General features: G+C 44.6%; 1 protein-coding gene across 3 annotated transcripts in view; it reads left to right on the top strand.

The window, feature by feature from the left end:
- Window positions 1–20,936, top strand: part of PKHD1 (PKHD1 ciliary IPT domain containing fibrocystin/polyductin) — a 448,361-nt gene that overhangs the window by 17,841 nt on the left and 409,584 nt on the right. For all 3 annotated transcript variants that reach the window (XM_088831516.1, XM_055406831.2, XM_088831515.1), the window contains exons 8-20: window positions 637–701; window positions 1,210–1,249; window positions 2,119–2,189; window positions 4,062–4,163; window positions 5,190–5,285; window positions 11,332–11,473; window positions 13,559–13,673; window positions 14,660–14,938; window positions 15,410–15,499; window positions 15,593–15,683; window positions 16,608–16,750; window positions 18,783–18,907; window positions 19,647–19,822. In XM_088831516.1, the coding sequence (XP_088687642.1) occupies window positions 637–701; window positions 1,210–1,249; window positions 2,119–2,189; window positions 4,062–4,163; window positions 5,190–5,285; window positions 11,332–11,473; window positions 13,559–13,673; window positions 14,660–14,938; window positions 15,410–15,499; window positions 15,593–15,683; window positions 16,608–16,750; window positions 18,783–18,907; window positions 19,647–19,822 (1,535 nt within the window). The remainder of the gene's footprint in view (window positions 1–636; window positions 702–1,209; window positions 1,250–2,118; window positions 2,190–4,061; window positions 4,164–5,189; window positions 5,286–11,331; window positions 11,474–13,558; window positions 13,674–14,659; window positions 14,939–15,409; window positions 15,500–15,592; window positions 15,684–16,607; window positions 16,751–18,782; window positions 18,908–19,646; window positions 19,823–20,936) is intronic.

The following is a 20,936-nucleotide window of genomic DNA, read 5'->3' as shown; positions in this document are numbered from 1 at the left end:
GGATTTGAACCCGGGTCCACTCACTAGCCTCCGGAGTTCATCCTGTTAACCACTGTACTATATCCAGAGCTCATCCTCTCACCCACTGCACTGTATAGACTAGCCAGAGGAAAAAAGCACTAAAGTTTCAATTGTTTATTTATTACCAGGAAAATTTAGAAAATGAGTATCTATGTGCTTACTTTTCAGATAATCAACATTTTGCTGACTTTTTCAAATCACTCGGGACTGAGTGGTTAATCTTCTGTACCCTATGCCTTAGCTTTCTGGGACTAGTGTTTAGAAGAGGCAAATTGTATAATGTGATTTCTTCCTGGTATCTTTCACTTGTTTGCTCAGAATTTTCCTGTTTCAGGTTCATACTTGCTAATAGAATTTTCTGGGGGGAGGGTGATAATGATCTTGCTGTCCTTGTCATAAAACAGACTTTGGAAAGAAAGAACCCAATGGAGGTCAGGAGTACATTAAATTTTGTCTCTCACACTATGTGTGTGACTGGTAGTGTATGATTGATGATAACTCTAGTTAGAATTTTATTTTATTTTACTTTATAACTTTCCTGGCTAAAGAACCAAAGCTTCCAAAGTGAATTGCCAGGTAATTCTTATCTCTTACCTTTTCCTGTTCTTTCCCTAGTTATCCTATTGAGGAAGACCATGGTCTTGGGACTCTGCAGTGTCACGTGGAAGGCAGCTACATTGGTCTGTTTGAAAAATAACAGAATTTTAAAGTCTTATCCATCTTTGTCTCTGTGTCCGGAAAAAAACTATTTCAAGAATTGGTTCTCCTGAGGATGACAAAAATATTTACCATTTGTTGAGAATTCTCTGAGAGACGCTATCAGAAGCAGTTTAAATATAAACTAAATTAATCCTCACACATGCACCTGTGAGGCTAGTGGGATTGTTCTTGCTTTATAGGTGAGAAAGTTGAAGCTCGTAACCAGTGGAGCAGGATTTATCATTCTTGGTCTAACTCTAAGCCAGTTCTTAGCTGCTCTATTGCTATTACATTTATTGTTTTATTATTAGATGTTGCCACTGCTGATGGTGTGAGTCTGGAACGTGTTTATTTCGAGCACTGTTAGAGAAGTTGAGGTGTGGGTGGTACCTTGGTGATCCTTGGACTTCTTGGCTTTATGATAGCAATGTCCTGGCCCGTGTAGTTCATGCAGGTTCCTGTATTAATGCTTGTTTCTGTTTGTTACAGGCTCCCAGAATGTTAGTTTCTCAGTATTTAACAAAGGAAAGTAAGTAACTGGGAGGAAGCAAATTTATTTTTATCTTATTTTATCTACTCTCTTGTCTTGCTTAGTTTTCTTTAACCTTTTATAATGGAAAATTTCAAATGTATACAAACAGTAGTGTAATAAAACTCCACGTACCTACTTGATTCTTTTTTTTCACTTGAGTGAATATAATCGTGCCCTGTGTCCTCATCTTGAAGTGATGTAAATGTTTCAATGTGATAAAGATACAGAATTTGGGGAATTACTTCTTAAGTAATCTCATAATACTGGAATTTTAAAACAGTACAGAGTTCCATAAAGTGCTTTGTGTTATTCCAGGAAAGGACTTCTTTATGATGGAAAGGGTCCAGATTTTATAGAACTCTGGAGAGAGAAACGTGGAGTCTGGATTTCTGCTTGCCTTACCTCATGTTCTGACACTATGTACTTTTCAGTGTTTCCTGAAAAGGGCATTGCCTAACTGATATTAACTTCATTGTGAAGATAATAACACATGACCTACAGCTACTTAGGTCAACATAGGGAGATTTGCTCCTTGTGTCTCTGTCTCTTTTTTTAGGAAGGAATAAAGCTAGTATCTACTGAATACCTCCCACGGGCCAATTCCACACCAAGCCCTTTCACATTCATTATTCCGTTTAATGCTAGTCACACTCTGTAAAGTAGGTACTATTATTCCCATGTAATTTTCTAGATCAGAAAATAAACTTTACCCCATTGGTATTCTCTAGTCATCAAAAGGAGCCGGTATCTGAACAGTTTTAAAGATCACTAAAAGTTAGTGATCTTCTTTCAAGCAGTCAATCTGAAAAATGAAATCCCAGATGCAATTTTCATCCAAAACACAATTTTGTGGGTTTTTTTTGTAGGTCAGTGATACACAAGGATGCATGGCTGGTCAGTGCTAAGCAAGACCTTTTTCTGTACCAGACGTACTCAGGTACCATCTACCTTCACTGTGTATTTCTCACACCTTCCCTCACACCACCCTGGGCCTTGGACTCTCTGTGCCTTCCTTCTGGCCATTTCTCTATGATCATTAACACCTGAAGCTTTCCCTGCAGTCATTGATGGCCCTCTGGTTTTGTGTGAGAATAGGTTGCTTGTTGAGTTGTTGACGTTAGTTACTATATTAAATTTTTGAATATTAAATTTAATATTTATTGATTTATTGTTAAAAATTACATTTAAAGTAAAATTAAAGTATTAAAAGAGTCTTGGTCATGGATTTTTTTACAAAATCTAGGGATATAGACCGAGTAAAAGAAAGGGGAATCATCCTTATTGTATGTGCTAAAAGAATGACAGAAAAGAGATGGCGCTGAAAAATCTAAAAGCTCATCTTTGTAGTTACTTTAACATCTCACCTCTGAGTATTCATTCAAGGGTTTATGATTTGCTGATACAGATGCTAAGTTTGTGTTGCTATCTGATGAGTATACAAAAAAAGCAAAATCTGAAAAACTGGAAACTTGCACGAAATTGTGAACTCAGTCCAAGGATAGAAAGCTGACTACTGAAAATGAGTGCTAGCTTCTCAAGTTGAGTACAATCTCAAAACCACTGAAAAGTTGCGAGGCTGATTCAGATCCCAGAGGCAGCAGAAATCTACCTTTGCCAAAAGTGTAAGAGATTTCCTAAGTCGAGGGGTCGATGCCATTCACTCTCTAGGTGGCCTACCTCCATCAAAGCTGAATTTTGACCCTGGCTTTTGTTTTGGAGTGGTTCAGTTTAGTTCAGTTCAGTCGCTCAGTCGTGTCTGACTCTTTGTGACCCCATGAATCACAGCACGCCAGGCCTCCCTGTTCATCACCAACTCCCGGAGTTCACTCAAACTCATGTCCATCGAGTCGGTGATGCCATCCTGCTATCTCATTCTCTGTCGTCCCCGTCTCCTCCCGCCCCCAATCCTTCCCAGCATCAGAGTCTTTTCCAGTAAGTCAACTCGTCGCATGAGGTGGCCAAAGTATTGGAGTTTCAGCTTTAGCATCAGTCCTTCCAAGGATCACCCAGGATTGATCTCCTTTAGAATGGACTGGTTGGATCTCCTTGCAGTCCAAGGGACTCTCAAGTGTCTTTTCCAGCACCGTAGTTCAAAAGCATCAATTCTTCAGAGTGGTAACACTCATAATTAGCCTCTTTGTACCTTCAGTTAATCAGAGAACATGACTACTTCTTCCCTTTGAGGGGATGAAACTTAGAACTCTCAAAGTTTGATCATAGGAGGGGTAAAGATCAGAAAAAGTTAAATTCCTGGGGACTTGTGGCATATGACAGTGTAACTCATTCTTTTGCTTAGAGCAAATCACAGACTCACATGTGTAAGTTGAGACCTTGACCAATGCATGCAGAGTTGAGGCCTCTATAAAGTATAACCCTGATGTATAAATAGGGTCCTTGAAGTGAGTAGACAGATTTCCTAAGAAAGCCTCATGGTACGCAGGGATTTTTGGTGATAGCATGAGCAACCACGGGGAAACTGCATGGGAAAAGCTACAGTTCCCACTCTTTTCAAATATTGATCCTGTATAGTGGCTCAGACAGTAAAGAATCTGCCTGCAGTGCAGGAGACACAAGAGATGTGGGTTTGATCCCTGGGTTGGGGAGATCCCCTGGAGAAGGACATGGCAACCCACTCCAGTATTCTTGCCTGGAAAATCCCATGGACAGAGGAACCTAGTGGGCTACAGTCCATGGGGTCACAAAGAGTCAGACAGGACTTAGCGACTTAACAGCAGCAACATGATTATATTATTATTTGGGTCACATCCTGGATTATATTTGGAAGCTTACTTTTCTTTTCCTCTTGCAGAAATACTGTCTGTGTTTCCAGAAACCGGGAGCCTTGGGGGAAGAACAGACATCACAATTACAGGAGATTTCTTTGACAACCCTGCCCAGGTTACTATTGCAGGTAAATTGAAATGACTGAAAAGAGTTCATAGACTTGAATGCTGTGGGATATTATATATCTCTTTTGGCCTGGAGAGGGTGGAAGGGAAGCAATCTTTGCCTCTTCTGACTCCTCCCGGGACCCTGTTCCACAGTCTTTGTCCTGTGTTTGGTTGAGACTGGGAATAGGAGGGGATTGTGGCCCTGCAGCTCTGCAAACATGTAACAGAAATAGAATGTCCTGCTGTAGATACACTCACAAATCAGAGCAAGTCCCTTTGGTGTCCCCATCTGGGGAGGGAAGAGAAGCAAAAGCACAGCTCCTCTTCACAAAAGTATTTCTTTTAAGGGCTTCCCTGGCGGCTCAGATGATAAAGAGTCTGTCTGCGTTGCAGGAGACCAGAGCTCAATCCCTGAGTTGGGAAGATCCCTTGGAGAAGGGAATGGTTACCCACTCCAGTATTCTTCCATGAAGAATTCCATGGATAGAGGAGCCTGGTGGGCTACAGGTCATGGGGTCCCAAAGAGTGGGACACGACTGAGTAACTAACATTTTCACCTTTTTTCACTTTTCATTCCTTCTAAAAGGCAACCTCACTCCCTCCTCCTTAGCCCTGTTTGTAGGAATAAGCAGGAGTGGGTGGACTTTTGCTACACAGATTCTTCTGGAATGCCCCCTTGGCCAATGCTTTAGTGGAACCTACCTAGAACCCTTTGTTCTGCCAGATGGGATGCTCTTCTAGCTGGTGATACCAAGGTTACTGGACGATATTTTCACACTCTCCTGTCACAGTTTCCTTCCCTAGCTTGGTCATCTCCAGGGAACGGCATGGCTGGGCACTGCTTTCTTCCTGATTATTCTAAGTGGCCTGTGTTCCACTGCTCTGCCTTCTTTTTTGTCTCCTCCCACAACTTTCTCTCTACTCTCCACTTCTGGCCTTTTGCCTTGCAACAGGAGCCTGTCAACTTTAGTGTGGTCCTCTGGCCACATCTGTATCTCTATAGATATCGCTACTGACATCTGTATCTAATTTAAATTTCCCCTCAGGCATTCCGTGTGATATTAGACATGTGTCTCCCAGGAGGATTGAATGTACCACCAGGGCCCCGGGTAAAGGTGCCAGGTTCTCTGCTCCTCAGGCAGGTAAGGAAGTCGCCACGGCGGCATTTTTTAACCACAAAGGGCAGGAAGTGGAAAGGAAGGTGTTTGAATCTGGTCTCAGCTGTTTGATTGGCTGCTCAGTGAGCCCTGCATCATGGAGCAGAGCTTTACTTTCAGAGGTATTCTTAGCTTTACTCAGATGCTTGGCAACACCCGGCACTCCTAGCCCCAGGCGACTGAGTGGCCAGTGGGGTTCAGTGGAAACCATGATCCGGGAAGTGTAACTGCCATCAAGACGTTGCCATAGTGATTGGTGGAAAAGCCTGAGCTGCCTCCTCCATGCTCTGGGTCAGTTGCACTCCAGTTCACGCTCTAAGAAGACAGAGTAACAGACTGCTTCTTCTATGCTCATAGGACGGTTAGATGAGGCAGAGAGTGGGGTGTAATGGGGTGCATTTAAATGTTGTTTCTTTGCCCTTTTGGGCAGCTGTCTATTACTCTGAAAAGTAGAGATGTATTGTGATGGGGTCACCAGAAACAGAGGGGGCAGGGGGGTAGGTTCCACTTGTCCTTTTTTACTATTTATTTATTTTCGGCTGGATCTTCGTTGCTGCATATGGGCTTTCTCTAGTTTTGGCAAGCGGGGGCTACTCTTCATTGTGGTGCACGGGCTTCTCGCTGTAGCGGCTTCACTTGTTATGAAGCACAGGCTCCAGATGCATGGGCTTCAGTAGTTGTGGCACACTGGCTTAGTTACCTCACGGCATGTGGGATCTTCTCAGACCAAGGATCGAACCCATGTACCCTGAATTGCAAGATGGATTCTTAACCACTGGACCACCAGGGAAGTCCACCTTCTGTGTTTAAACCTCCTACCCCATGGCTACAAGTTGCAAGTGCACCAGGGAAGCACTTTCCTGGGAAGCGTTAGAACAGGATCTCAGGTGTAGTCAGGGATGAAGGGTAGTTGGCGTCTGGAGTCCTACATGCCCCACAAGGGCTGACTTCACAGTTAAACCACAGGCAGGGGAGTTCATCTCCTGAGTCTCATCGAGGGGGAAAACTTTCTAAAGAAAGGCCATTAGGGTGTAAAAACGCATTCAAAGCTTAGACTGGGCATTCTCCAGGTCCCTGATCTGAGGTCTTTACTCAGGGAAAGCTCTAATCCAAGGGAATAAACGACTGTATGAAGCAAGTGATGGAGAAAATGTGAGTCTGGATTCAGGGAATAGAGTCCTATTCCTCTCACAGCAGTTCTTGCTGGAAGCTACCAGGGTCGTGGTAGGGGAATTTCCTGAATGCTGCTGATTTTTTTAACTTGAAGAAGTTATTTTTATTGCATTTCTAGGCTTCCTTGTTACATTTAGCAGGCAAGTTTGAAGAATGTTGCTCTAAAATAAGATTAAAAGAGTTTAAAAGTGTATATAGAAAACATAATGCGGCAGTTCTGGATGGTTGAAAATGTCCTTTATACAATGCTTTTGGAATTTCTAGTAATAGGGGCGGGGTGGACAGGCTGTTAACATTCGATCGTTAGCGCCAGACTTGACCGTTAGCTAGTGACCGTTAGTGTGAAGCCGTTAGTACAAGTTATCGCAAGACCCTTAGTGGGAGACCGTTCAGTTCAGTTCAGTCGCTCAGTTGTGTCCGACTCTGCGACACCATGAATCACAGCACGCCAGGCCTCCCTGTCCATCACCAATTCTCGGAGTTCACTCAAACTCATGTCCATCGAGTCGGTGATGCCATCCAGCCATCTCATTCTCTGTCGTCCCCTTCTCCTCCCACCCCCAATCCTTCCCAGCATCAGAGTCTTTTCCAGTGAGTCAACTCGTCTCATGAGGTGGCCAAAGTATTGGAATTTCAGCTTTAGCATCAGTCCTAAGGCTATGGCTTTTCCTGTGGTCATGTATGGATGTGAGAGTTGGACTGTGAAGAAAGCTGATCACCGAAGAATTGATGCTTTTGAACTGTGGTGCTGGAAAAGACTCTTGAGAGTCCCTTGGACTGCAAGGAGATCCAACCAGTCCATTCTAAAGGAGATCAATCCTGGGTGTTCATTGGAAGAACTGATGCTAAAGCTGAAACTGCAATACTTTGGCCTCCTCATGCGACGAGTTGACTCACTGGAAGAGTCTGATGCTGGGAGGGATTGGAGGTGGGAGGAGATGGGGACGACAGAGAATGAGATGGCTGGATGGCATCACCGACTCGATGGACATGAGTTTGAGTGAACTCCGGGAGTTGGTGATGGACAGGGAGGCCTGGCGTGCTGTGATTCATGGGGTCGCGGAGAGTCGGACACGACTGAGCGACTGAACTGAACTTGCAATGAAACCCAGGACTGATCTCCCTTAGAATGGACTGGTTGGATCTCCTTGCAGTCCAAGGGACTCTCAAGCGTCTTCTCCAGCACCACAGTTCAGAAGCATCAATTCTTCGGCTCTCAGCTTTCTTCACAGTCCAACTAGCAGTTAGAGGTCCGGCACCGCTAACGGTCGGTCTTGCGGTGGTCCTCTGTGGTTGTCCCGGTGACAGTGCCCTGACAGGCAGATCACAGTCTCCTCCCCAGGGCCCTCCAGGGGCCCTCCAGGCTGTCTGGTCTCAGGCTGGCAGGTGAGCTGGGGGTCTCAGGGACAGGATGAGGGCTGTGTCCTGCAGAGCGCCCAAGCCCTCACCCCAGCCGCCCACTGACCGGCATAGGTCTTGAGTCAGGGGCGACCTCTCCCCTCATCTCTGCCTCTCTCCATGGGTTGCAGTTCATGGGATGCAGCCCCAATTTGGGCGGCCTGAGGATCCTGAGGGGCAGCTGGATTCCTCTGTGATGATGCCTGGGTAAGGTCTGGACACCTGAGGGCACCGCCAGCTGAGAGCTGGGCACTGGCAGGAGGACTCGAGTGCTGGCCGTACGTTCCCTGGGCAGGTTAGCCGGCACCTGCAGGGACACCCCTCCTCTTAACTAGGACCTGGATCTCAGAGGGTGAAGGCTGAGCCTTCTTGGGACTTTGCCCTTTCTTGTCAGAACAGAGAATAACGTTTGTTGTGATGGAGGTTGGAACGTTGTGGCCTGACCTCAAGAACAAAAGATCTGACACTTAGAAGTTTGCAACAACTAATAACGCCCCTCCCTCACCTTCCCTATAAAAGGACTTTGCCGAAAAGCTTTAAGGGAGCTTGGGTATTTTTTAAAGTCATGAGCCACTCTTCTTCTTGCATGGCTCTGCAGTAAACCTTTCTCTGCTCCAGGCTCCGATGTTTTGGTATTGTTTGGCCTCAGTGTGTGTCGGGCACACAGCCCTGTGTTGGGTAATAATGAATAATAATTCATGCATTGGGTAACACGACAAATGATCCTGTTGTGCAGCTGTTCTCAGTAGCAGGCGTGGGGCACTTGGCAGTGTTCGGTTCTTACAACTGGGATGGTGGTGCTACTGACCTCTAGTGGGTAGAGGCTGGAAGTGCTGCTAAACATCCTTCAGTGCTCCGTGCAACCCTTAAAACGCATTGCAGGCAGCACCAGGGAAGCCCCACAACGGAGTTCAGTCAGTTCAGTTCAGTTCAGTCGCTCAGTCGTGTCTGACTCTCCGTGACCCCATGAATCACAGCACGCCAGGCCTGTCCATCACCAACTCCCGGAGTTCACCCAAACTCATGTCCATCGAGTCGGTGATGCCATCCAGCCATCTCATTCTCTGTCGTCCCCTTCTCCTCCCACCCCCAACCTTTCCCAGCATCAGAGTCTTTTCCAGTGAGTCAACTCGTCGCATGAGGTGGCCAAAGTATTGCAGTTTCAGCCATAGCATCAGTCCCTCCAGTGAACACCCAGGATTGATCTCCTTTAGAATGAACTGGTTGGATCTCCTTGCAATCCAAGGGACTCTCAAGAGTCTTGTGCAGCACCACAGTTCAATTCTTCAGCGAGCAGCTTTCTTCACAGTCCAACTCTCACATCTATATATGACCATGGGAAAAACCATAGCCTTGACTAGACGGTTATTCAGCCCCAAATATCAATACTGCTGAGCCCGAGAAACCTCAAATAGTACATTAAAATATGCTGTTATTTTTCTGCTTATTCCTTATATGTTTACCCTTCTTAAGATTTAACAGGGAATAACAACAGGAATTTAAAATAATAATTACAGCCCTAGCTATCCTTTACTGAGTACTCATATTTCAGGCTTTTTGTGTATATATTTTAAACTCCCTTAGTCTTTTTCCCTCCCTAGTTGTCAAACTGACTTTACTTCTTCCCACAGCTTTATTGAGATATAATTTCCACGTAACTCAGCTTCCTTAGTCTTTAGAGAAGTTTCTCTGTTTACTATTGACCCCATTTTGATGCAGGAGAAAATGAAGATGTGAAGCAGTTGATCACACAATGCAGTATATTAAACAGCAGAGACATTACTTTGCTGAGAAAGGTCTGTCTAGTCAAAACCTAGATAGCGTATTAAAAAGTAGAGACATTACTTTGCCAACAAAGGTCCATCTAGTCAAGGCTATGGTTTTTCCTGTGGTCATGTATGGATGTGAGAGTTGGACTGTAAAGAAAGCTGATCGCCGAAGAATTGATCCTTTTGAACCGTGGTGCTAGAGAAGACGCTTGAGAGTCCCTTGGACTGCAAGGAGATCCAACCAGTCCATTCTAAAGGAGATCCTGGGTGTTCATCAGAGGGACTGATGCTAAAGCTGAAACTGCAATACTTTGGCCACCTCATGCGACGAGTTGACTCACTGGAAAAGACTCTGATGCTGGGAGGGATTGGGGGTGGGAGGAGATGGGGACGACAGAGAATGAGATGGCTGGATGGCATCACCGACTCGATGGACATGAGTTTGAGTGAACTCCGGGAGTTGGTGATGGACAGGGAGGCCTGGTGTGCTGTGATTCATGGGGTCACAAAGAGTCGGACACGACTGAGCGACTGAACTGAGCTGATGGTTTTTCCAGTAGTCATGTATGAATGTGAGAGTTAGACTATTAAGAAAGCCGAGTGCCAAAGAATTTATGCTTTTGAACTGTGGTGTTGGAGAAGACTCTTGAGAAGGAGAAGACTCTCCTTGGACAGCAAGGAGATCAAACCAGTCAATCCTAAAGGAAGTCAGTCCTGAATATTCATTGGAAGGACTGATGCTGAAGCTGAAGCTTCAGTACTTTGGCCACCTGATGTTAAGAACTGACTCACTGGAAAAGACACTGATGCTGGGAAAGATTGAAGGCAGGAAGAGAAGAGGATGACAGAGGATGAGATGGTTGGATGGCATCACCAACTCAATGGACATGAATTTGAGCAAGCTCTGGGAGTTGGTGATGGACTGGGAAGCCTGGTGTGCTGCAGTCCATGGGGTCGCAAAGAGTTGGACATGACTGAGCAACCGAACTGAACTGATTGATCACATATATGCCTTTGGTCTCAGGGTTTTTTTTTTTTTAAGTATAAAACACAAATAAATAGATGACATTTAGAATGTTAGGTAATGGCAGCCTGTCACATGATTTGCTGCATGTTCACAAACTGAGGTCAGGACTCATGAAAAATGTGAGGATTGACAATTTTCTGGGACAAAGGGGGTTTAGGGAATAGAGTTCTCATGACATTAAAAGATACTGAAGTGCACTCCTGGCTTCACAAGACTTTGTTTGCTTTTTCACATTTTTCTCTTATCTGGACACTCCCATTAAAAAGAGCTCCTTTGTTTTTTATGGTCCTCTGATAATATGCCCCCTTACTGCTCCTTGTCAGATGTCTCTTTCTCAGAGGCTGAATTCTTACACCTAGCAGTAGTTTCCACTTTCTAGAACATTTGTATTATCTTTATTTTATTTTGGAGGGGTACTCTTTCACTTTTATTTATTAGGGTAATGTTGCTTTACAGTGTTGTGTAAGTTTCTGCTGTACACCAAAGTGAATCAGCTCTATGTATAGTCTTTATAATGTCTCACATGATTACTCCATCTGGGTTTCAGTTGACTCACCTTCTAAATAGTTCCTGTATCATCTTCATCCTGAATCTGTAGTCAAGAAGTTCCCCCGCTTGGGGGAGAAACCCCCTCTGATGTTTATGAGGCGTACATGTCTTACAGGCAATCGAGGGCTTCTCTTTGAAGTTGGAGATGCTTCTGAGGATTTGGACCTGACTGAAGCCACCCCTGGGTACAGTTGGCAGATCGTCCCTAATGCCAGTTCTCCATCTGGATTTTGGTCAAAGGAAGGACAACCTTTCAGGTATGTTTGTAGGAAAAGTGGATGTCCAGATCACAAGTGTCTCTACTGGCCTGGGTGAGGCTAGGAGACAGATGAGTAAGCAATGAGATTTCTGGGAGAAAATGTAAAATATCTACTAACTCAGCAGTCACAAATTTTGATCACTCTTCTCAGCCAGATTGGTTATGTTCATGGACCACAGGCCCTTTATGGGTACATGCTAAATTTTGATCAATAAGTAAAATACATATGTTGTACAGCTTAGTTTGTATCTGCTTTGGGGAGGACTATTTATCAGAACATTTAGCTGGGTAGAGCAGGAAGCTTGGTAAAGAGCAGGGCAAAACTTCCTGTAGGAATGTGGTTAAGAGATAAAACCAATGTCTGGATGATGCTAGAGAAAGACTCAAACAGTTGCCCTTCAGGCATATGAGGGAGCAGAGGCTAGACAGACAACAGCTCTGTGGGAACAATTATCCAGTGCTGTAGGTCAACCAGATGGCTGGTGTAGACCAGGGGTAAGCTCCTGTGGGCTCGGGAGACATTGTTTTCTACAGTACTGACTGCAGTGTGGTAAAGTTTACCTGTTTAGTTTAATTTGTCTTTTTAATCCCTTCAAGGTTGTGGCCAGAATTTCTCATTATTTTAATGTGGGCTTAAAAATATAGAAAATAAGAGAACTGTGGAGACACAGTGTGCGCTAAGCTTGTATATAGGTGTCTATGTCCTTTAGGTATGATGGATCTCTTCTTTTTTTGAAACTCTTCTCAGAGAGGTTGGTTATGACTCCTGTGTCTGAGTTCTGTGCTAAGTCACTTCAGTCATGTCCAGCTCTTTGTGACACTATGAACTGTAGCCTGTCAGGCTCTTCTGTCCATGGGATTCTCCAGGCAAGAATATTGGAGTGGGTTGCCTTGTCCCCCTCCAGGGGATCTTTCTCACCCAGAGATCGAACCTGTGTCTCTTATGTCTCCTGCATTTGCAGGCGGGTGAATTCTAGTCAATCCGTAACCTCTTTCAAGGATTTGACTATTCTACTAATTTCTTTTGGCTGTGCTGCATAGCATGTGGGATCTTAGTTCCTCAACCAGGGATTGAACCCATGTCCCCTGCAGTGGAAATGCAGAGTCTTAACCACTAGACCACTAAGGAAGTCTCTTGGCCATTTTAAAGGTTAATTCAGTTGTGAAAAGGAAGGCTTTGTTCTCTGTTCATTGAATTTCAGACATTGAAGGAACCAAGTAGGGACGGAAATCTGAACAGAGTTAAGTTTCTATTGTCTTGAAAGTCTTACTAATTAGATATCTAACCACCAGTATATATGGTTTTAAAGTGGCAATAAATAGTGTGTGTGTGTGTTTTTGGTGGCACCTAGTACTGCATCTTTGTCATAGTTTCTGAGGACCATAAATAATATTCCAAAGAAAATCTTTCAGCTATATTCAGAGTGTGTGGCGGTGTCAAGGAGGGTCCCATCCCAATAGATAAAAGAATATTTTGATTACTTGGTATGACCTGTAGGTTTCTCTCTGCCATTTCAATGAGCCACAAACCAGATAGCAACTCTCTATTCTTTCTGGCATTTGTTTCTGTAAAATTAAACAAAAAATTGGAATATTTATTAATATGATAATGATGGAACTTTAGTTATTTTCAAAACTATTCTCAGAAAATATTCTCTGTATTCTTCATATCTATATCAAATCAGAGAAAACTCTGATTGAAGATCTCTGTTTCTAATAATGAGAATGATATTTACTATTGATTGAATGCTTACCATGTGCCAGACCCTGTACTGGCCATGTTTGGTAAGTGATCTCAGCTAAGCCCCCAGGTGACCCTATGCTGTGGCTACAACTTTCCCAAAGATGATGCAAACTGCCTGGGGAGTCGTGCCAGTTCAAAGTGATGGGCTGAGATACTGAGCCAGGCAGGCATCACGGGAGGAGATGTATCCAGAGGGCTCTGGTCAGTCACAGGCATAAGAGTCAAGTGTTTCCTCCTCATTAACATAAAGACAAACAAAATCCAAGGGCACCGTTGTTGGGTCAGTGATACTGGGCTTGGTTGCCCTCACTTCTTTCTCTGTGTTCCTCTCCTTTCCAGAGCACGGCTCAGTGGGTTCTTTGTGGCCCCAGAGACAAATAATTACACTTTCTGGATCCAGGCTGACAACCAGGCTTCTCTGTATTTCAGTTGGTTGGGGGACCTGTGGACCAAGGTATTCACCACTTTCTTGTTTTCCTTCTTCTTGTCCCTAGTCCCTCACTCGTGGAAAAAAAAAAAAAAAAAAACACCAAAAAAAGCAGTAAGTCAAAATGAAGGCTTTTATGTTCTATTGATAGTTGTAACATGCTGTGAAGCAACCGGAGACTTTAATTTTTTTTTTTTTTTTGGTGTGTGCATGTGTGTGTATGGGTTTTTTAAAATTAGAAATTTTAAAAAGTTGAGATATAATCTACATGATTTTATTTTTTGAAACAGAGCTTGCTGGTCATTATACTACAGCTGTTATACACCTTGTTTCTAAACTTCACAGCATCTAGTCTCTTTATCTCCATTTTCCAGATGAGGACAATAAGGCTTAGAAAGCTTGTATGACCAATGCAGGGCCACTGGGGTGATAAAGAAGCATATTAAGAATTCAAATCCAGATTTGTCTGACTCAGAATTTGTGTTTACCACTGATTCTGGGTATGGATGTAGCTAGTTTTATGCAGGAATTTTCTGGCCAGTTTTGAAGGATTAAAAAAAGTGTTTTAGCAAACAACCAAAATTACTTAATGCCATTGTCAAAGAAACACAGTATTTTCTCTCAAATGATGAATATGCTTCTATGAAATTACTTTGCTAGTTGGCTGGAGAAGCATCATAGATTTTGATGTGGTCAAGTCATTTAGGTTTCTCAAAGGGCGTCATATGATTTTACCCACAACATCATGTAAAGTTAGGGTTTTAAGGTTGGTTCTTCCAGGTTTACACATGGCCCATCCATCTCATCTGAATGCTAGGTAATCTAGACAGAGAGAGAGAGAGATGACTGGAGAGGCATGCATAGAACAGTCCTAGAAAGTTCAGGCTAACTTGTTGGAAAAGGCAGAACAGCCCCCAAGTCCCTTGTTAGTAGATGTCTAGATGCTTTTTGTTTGAGAAAGAGAGGCCCAGAAGCTTCACAGTATCAGTCCTGATGTGTTTACTGGGGTGCAGGTGAAAATGGCCTCTATCAGGGTAGGCACTGCCGACTGGTTTGACTCCTGGGAGCAGAATGGGAGCGACAAGACCCAGCAACAGAAGACACCCAAACTGGAGCTGCTTGGGGGAGCCAGGTACTACCTGGAGGCAGAGCACCGAGGGAGAGGCCCCAGCAGCGGGATGAGAATTGGTGTCCAGATCCATAACACCTGGCTGAATCCTGACGTGGTCAGCACATACCTCCGGGAGAAGCATCAGATCCGAGCTTGGGCCCAGAGACTTCCGGAAATCCAGGTCTGCCTGTGTTTTCTGTCCCATGGGGTTAGGTTCAGGGGCTGAACTCTGCAAGGAATTTAGTCCTGGCTGGTTGGGAGCCAGGAGACTTGAGCCGTAATGATAACTCTCCTGCTGAAGAGATTGGACATACATCCAGTAGGGTTGAGAGGACTTTTTTTTTTTTTTTTTAAAGGAGTCTTACTGTTGTGATGCTCTGATTCATGGACTTAGTTTTGGGTACCAAAGTCCTGGTAAATCTTCTTTTGGAAGCGTATTCCTCAGAGAGGAAATAAGGTCCTAACACTCACACCCATGTTTACATGCCTGTGAATGTATACATGCATGATTTCATAGCTTTTTGACTCATTTAGGTCATATTTCCTGGTATATTGTCTATAGCAAGTCAGGGAAGTATGTCTTATGTTCCTTGATTGTCTTTTTGGCTCAATGAGCACATATTCTTTAATCCTGTCACTCTTGACTTTTTAGATGCTGACTGTGTCTGGCACAGGGAACTTCTTCCTTACCTGGGACAACATTTCTAGTCAGCCAATCCCTGCAAATGCCACAGCCCATCAGGTGGGCATTTTATTCACATAAGGAGAGGTGGGGGAACTAGAGGTAGTCTTTACATCCATGGCATGAGCTCCTGGTTATTTTTCTTGTTAACAGATTCAAACAGCCATTGAGGAGTTACTTGCAGTCAAATGCAAACTGGAACCCCTTTCAGCGAACATCTTACTCTGGCTGGGATTTGAACAAGGTACGGTTCCTGGTTTGACAAATTCTGACCCTCTTTTTCACCCTTATCTTCTCTTTTTTCTTTAATGTAAAAGGGGAACAGTCTTCATTTCATCTCCAAGGTGACTCTGTTCATTCCAATGGAAACTGGATTTGGACACAATGTTTAAGAGAGAGGCTGCATGTTTGGGAGGGAGCTGCTTGGTGTGAGAATCAGCGAAAGAAAGGACCTCCCTTCCATGCTGTCAGGGGAGCAGAGTTAGAAACAAAGGATGCTGGTGACAGGTGGGAAAGAGAAACCCATACAGGAGAGACATAGCAGAGTAGTGCAAATCTTGTTTAATTCAAATCACATCTCAAAGGAATTATTAGAAAATACAGTAGTCTGTGCTGTGCATAGTAAGTTGTGTCAGTCGTGTCTGACACTTTGCGACCCTATGAACTGAAGCCCGCCAGGCTCCTCTGTCTGTGGGATTCTCCAGCCAAGAATACTGGAGTGGGTTGCAATTTCCTGTGCCAGGGGATCTTCCCGACCAACCTATTGAACTGAGTCTCTTATGTCTTCTGCATTGGCAGATGGGGTCTTTACCACTTGGGAAGCTGAAGACGGTAGGCTAACACATTCCAAAAATGTGAGGATATGTTTTAAAAATCGTAAGGTGAGCTAAGTTGCAGTCAACACACCTTACCTCTTTGCTTCTCGATATTTTTTTGTTGTGGTACACATAGAAAATGATAATAGATTTTTAATGCTCTGGAGCAGACACAATGCATTTCTCATAGGTGGCACCTTCGAACTGGAGGGTGCTGGCCACCCCGAGCCCTGCCCAGCTTGCATTGAGAGACCAATGTCATGGAGAACCCATAGCCCATCCCCTGCAGACATGTTGTGGAGCTCTGTTTGATAATCACTCCTGTCTTCCTATTTTATCTGAACTTCATCCAGGGTTAGAAGGTGCCACCTCTGATGGGCACCTCACCAGTGGGACAGAACCCTTCTGCGGGAGGTTCAGTCTCCATCAGCCTCGACACCTTGTCCTGACACCTCCAGCTGCTCAGAAAGTCTACCGGCTAGATCAGTACACACACGTAAGTAGCAGCCATTGTGTTTGCAGGCCAGGTGGGTAGGGAGGGGTTAAAATTATTCTCTGGGGGTGGACGCTGGAGAAAGAGAAGCACAAGGGAGTGGTTGCCGTGACTCACAAGATGTTTCAGGCTGAGGTGCTAGGTTTTGGGTGTGAATGGACACCTTGGGTCCTCCATTAGCTAGTTGCTGCATAGAAATGCCTTTGTAATAACTGAGACCTATGGAAGCTTCTGGGCTCAGTGGTAAAGAATCCACCTGCCAATGCAGGAGATGTGGATTTCATCCCTGGGTTGGGAAGATCCCTTGGAGGAGGAAATAAATCCCTTCTATTTCCTCCAGTATTTTTGCCTGGAGAATCCCATGGACAGAGGAGCCTGGAGGGCTATAGTCCATGGAGTTGCAAGGAGTTGGAGTTGAATTAATGACAAAACAACAACAATGACGACATGGAAGTTTTCATATGCTTCAGTGTTTTCTTTGATCTCCAGGTGTGAGAGCAGACTCTCCACTCAGGCTCTATACCCTGCATGCCCTCTGTGTTTTATCTTAGTTTACTCATCTGCAAAATGGGTAATAACAGGTCTGCCTCTCAAGCTATTGAGGAAGAGTATATGAGGTAATCCAGTAAAGTGCTTGGGCAGTGGCTGGAACTTGTTTAAAGCTGCTGCTGCTGCTGCTAAGTCACTTCAGTCGTGTCCGACTCTGTGTGACCCCATAGACGGCAGCCCACCAGGCTCCCCCGTCCCTGGGATTCTCCAGGCAAGAACACTGGAGTGGGTTGCCATTTCCTTCTCCAATGTGTGAAAGTGAAAAGTGAAAGTGAAGTCGCTCAGTCGTGTCCGACCCTTAGCGACCCCACGGACTGCAGCCTACCAGGCTCCTCCATCCATGGAATTTTCTAGGCAGTAGTACTGGAGTGGCTTGCCATTGCCTTCTCCATGTTTAAAGCTAGTTATTATTTATTATAGTTATTGTTATCATTGATGGATGGACCGACACATTCCTCCAATACCTCATATCCTTTGCATCAATAGCTCTGCTCTTTGGGAACTAGTGTGAACCTTCCTCAGATGACTGAACTCACGGCAGTGGTTTCAAGTCCTTTCTAAGTCAAAAAAGAGTGGGAGCTCGGACTAAACTGTTCAGGAAAGGGAAACACCCAACTTCTAGCCTTTCTTCCACAGCACAGGTGCCCAGCAGGTGGTGGTGGGGATTTAGTCCACACTAGAGGCATTTTTCAGAGAAGGCAATGGCAAGCCACTCCAGTACTCTTGCCTGGAAAATCCCGTGGACAGAGGAGCCTGGTGGGCTGCAGTCCATGGGGTCGTGAAGAGTCGGGCACGACTGAGCGACTTCACCTTCACTTTTCACTTTCACACATTGGAGAAGGAAATGGCAACCCGCTCCAGTGTTCTTGCCTGGAGAATCCCAGGGACGGCGGAACCTGGTTGGCTGCCATCTATGGGATCGCACAGAGTTGGACACGACTGAAGCGACTTAGCAGCATCAGCAGAGGCATTTTTGGTCATCACAACTGGGGAAGTGTTAGTGCCATCCAGTGGGTAGGTTCTAGGAAAGTTGCTACATATTCTGCAATGCACGGTGTAAGAAAAGGACTCACAGAAAAGTCCCAGTCCTAAATATCAATAACGCCACAGTTGAAAAATCCTACCAAACAATTTTACTTACCTCTGAGTTAGAAGCCAAGGATGCCGACGAGTTCAGGTTAAAGAGTGAGGCTCAGAGTTTCAGTGCCTTGCTTGAGGCTGCACAGGTATCTGGGTCACAACAAGGATTTCTAATTGAGTTCTCTAATTGAGATAAAAAATCCTCATAGCCACATACAGTGCTAGGTATTGAATAATTCTCTGTTGGATAAATAGCAATTTGTTCTAAACTAAGGTAAGGTCCAGGAGGGCAGGAATGGTCTGACTATCTCTAGGTTGGTTCTAGGGAGTAGATTGTCTTCAATAAACATTGCTTGAACAGCTGATTCTTAGTGACAGAGGTGAAGCACTTGTTTTGTGTCTCTAGTTGTGTCTTGCATACAGAGGCCATGAGAATACGACCCTGAAGATGACTGTGTCCTTCACAGTCGGCCTTCAAAACCCTGTTAAGAACATCACGTGTGACTGGAGTCTCCTGGGGACCAGTCCTAGGTAGGTACCCGCAGGTAGCTTGTCTGCGGGCAGGTGTGGTGGAAATTCTGCCAGATGGTATGGCTAACTATCCTGGGGACAGTGACTCATTGGAGGTATTGTCTGATTGTGGGGCCTCGGACAAAAATTTCAGCTCTGAACATGTTTTATTTGGCAAAGAAGTTTGATTTAAGAGCAGTTGTTACATATATAAGGAGTCTGACATTTCTCGTAGGGATAGAGTCAAAGACCATCATATTTGGAAGAGATTTTTATGGAACATTCCTTGACATTACAGAGGAGAAAAATCGGGACCCAGAGAATGTGTGATTCACTGAAATTCATTCAGCAAGTGAGCAAAGATGCTGGAATATGATTCAGGCATTTTGATCACTTGATTCAGCACTCTTTCCACATCTCTCAGGGGTTTTGTAAGTGGTTTTAAACCTAAATGGGTTTTAGGTTTTAGAGACCATTAATCATCTCTGTGGTTAGAGCCTAACATGTGATCTGCTTAAGACACACAATTGTATTGTAATTTGAAAGTACTGCTGACATCATTATGAATGGATGGTGGACTTAAACGTGATTCACTGGTGTTGTATCCCAGCCAAATTGAGCCCATTTTGGGTGGGATGCTGGTACCATGGCAACCAAGACTGTGGATCTCCCAGCTGCATGGTCTTCGGGCCCAGGTTGGGGAATTGGAGCTCTCAGGCGAGAGGACTAAGGCCCATTTCTGCTCTGTGCTTGTGTTCAGCTGGCAGTTCACCTGCACTGATCTCTGGAAGACGTGTGTGCATCACTCCTCGCATCTCCAGCTGCCTCCTGCAAATTCCCCAGTGTTGGTTCATCAGATTGACCTCCTCCCTCTGTCTCCAGAGATGGGCATGTTCTATGTGGATGAGATTATTATTGCAGACACAAACCTAACAGGTGATTATCAGATCTACTCTCTTCTATGAACTATCCATCAGATAGGGTCCGCAGGCTTTTCTGGAGGGACTGCTTCTCTTTTAGTGGAGAGAGAACAGATGACTCTCCATCTTTCCGCCCAAATCCCAGGGAGAAGATGAAGTTGTGATTGTTTGTCTTTGGCTTTTATATCCCTCTAGCAAGTTTCTTCTGTTTTCTGTTATTTACCCCAATGTTTGCTCTTGCTTTGGGTGCCTGTCATCTTATCCCAATATTACCACTTTCTGGCTGAGAGGCCTTGGTTTTCTCATCTATAAAATGGGCACAATGAGGCTTCTACCCCATGGGATTACTATGAAGTTTAACTAAAGTGTAATGTAAAGTACTCATCATGGGTCCTGACCGTAGTAGGTGCTCAGTAAATATAATCAGTTATTACTACTATTATCATTACTATTGTCAGGCCAGCAGGATTTCTCCCTACCTCCATCTGTTAATATCTGTCATAAAAGATGCTGTGAGGAACTCAGCATCATTGGCCCTGAAATGGGCCACAAGTCTGATTTTATGACCCATAGGGCCAACTTGGTGTGAGTTAGAGGGTCATCACATCCTTATGAGAATAGCTTTGTCTTTCTGCCCATCTGATTGCTCCCATGCATCACTCAGAGCTCAGGACTGGCCCCTCTCTGCACAAGTCCCTTGATCTCACCCAGCTTTGTTTGTCTTAAGGGCAAGGTGCTCACCAAGGGTTCTCCTGAGGCCACGTGTGACCCACACACCAGGGACAGAAGGCCAGAGGGATGGTGTGCTTTGCTCCCAGGGCCTCTAGGTTTCCAACTTGTTCACTCTCTCTATTCCATCAAATCCCTTGTGACTCTGGGCCTTGTCGTTCCTGCTTCTTGTAGCTTCTCTTTCTCTCTTCAAGGAGAAAAGGATGGAATGGTCATTGCGTTCTGATTTTCAAGTTGTGCAACTTTTAATCTTTTACCTGAAAGTTGCAGCGCTAGGGGGCAGGGAACTTGGGGGTGAGGGGTAAGAGAACTCTCTTTCAACCCTGAAATTGCATCATTTTTGATGCTCTTCAGAATTCCATCCCTTACCTCTTTCAGTGATTTGAGTGTTTTGGGGACAT

Source organism: Moschus berezovskii, chromosome 23 (assembly GCF_049115385.1).
Source record: "Moschus berezovskii isolate FMDL1 chromosome 23, NW_MosBer_1.0, whole genome shotgun sequence".
In the NCBI taxonomy this organism is placed as follows: domain Eukaryota; kingdom Metazoa; phylum Chordata; class Mammalia; order Artiodactyla; family Moschidae; genus Moschus; species Moschus berezovskii.
This window is presented reverse-complemented; position numbering and strand designations above follow the sequence as displayed.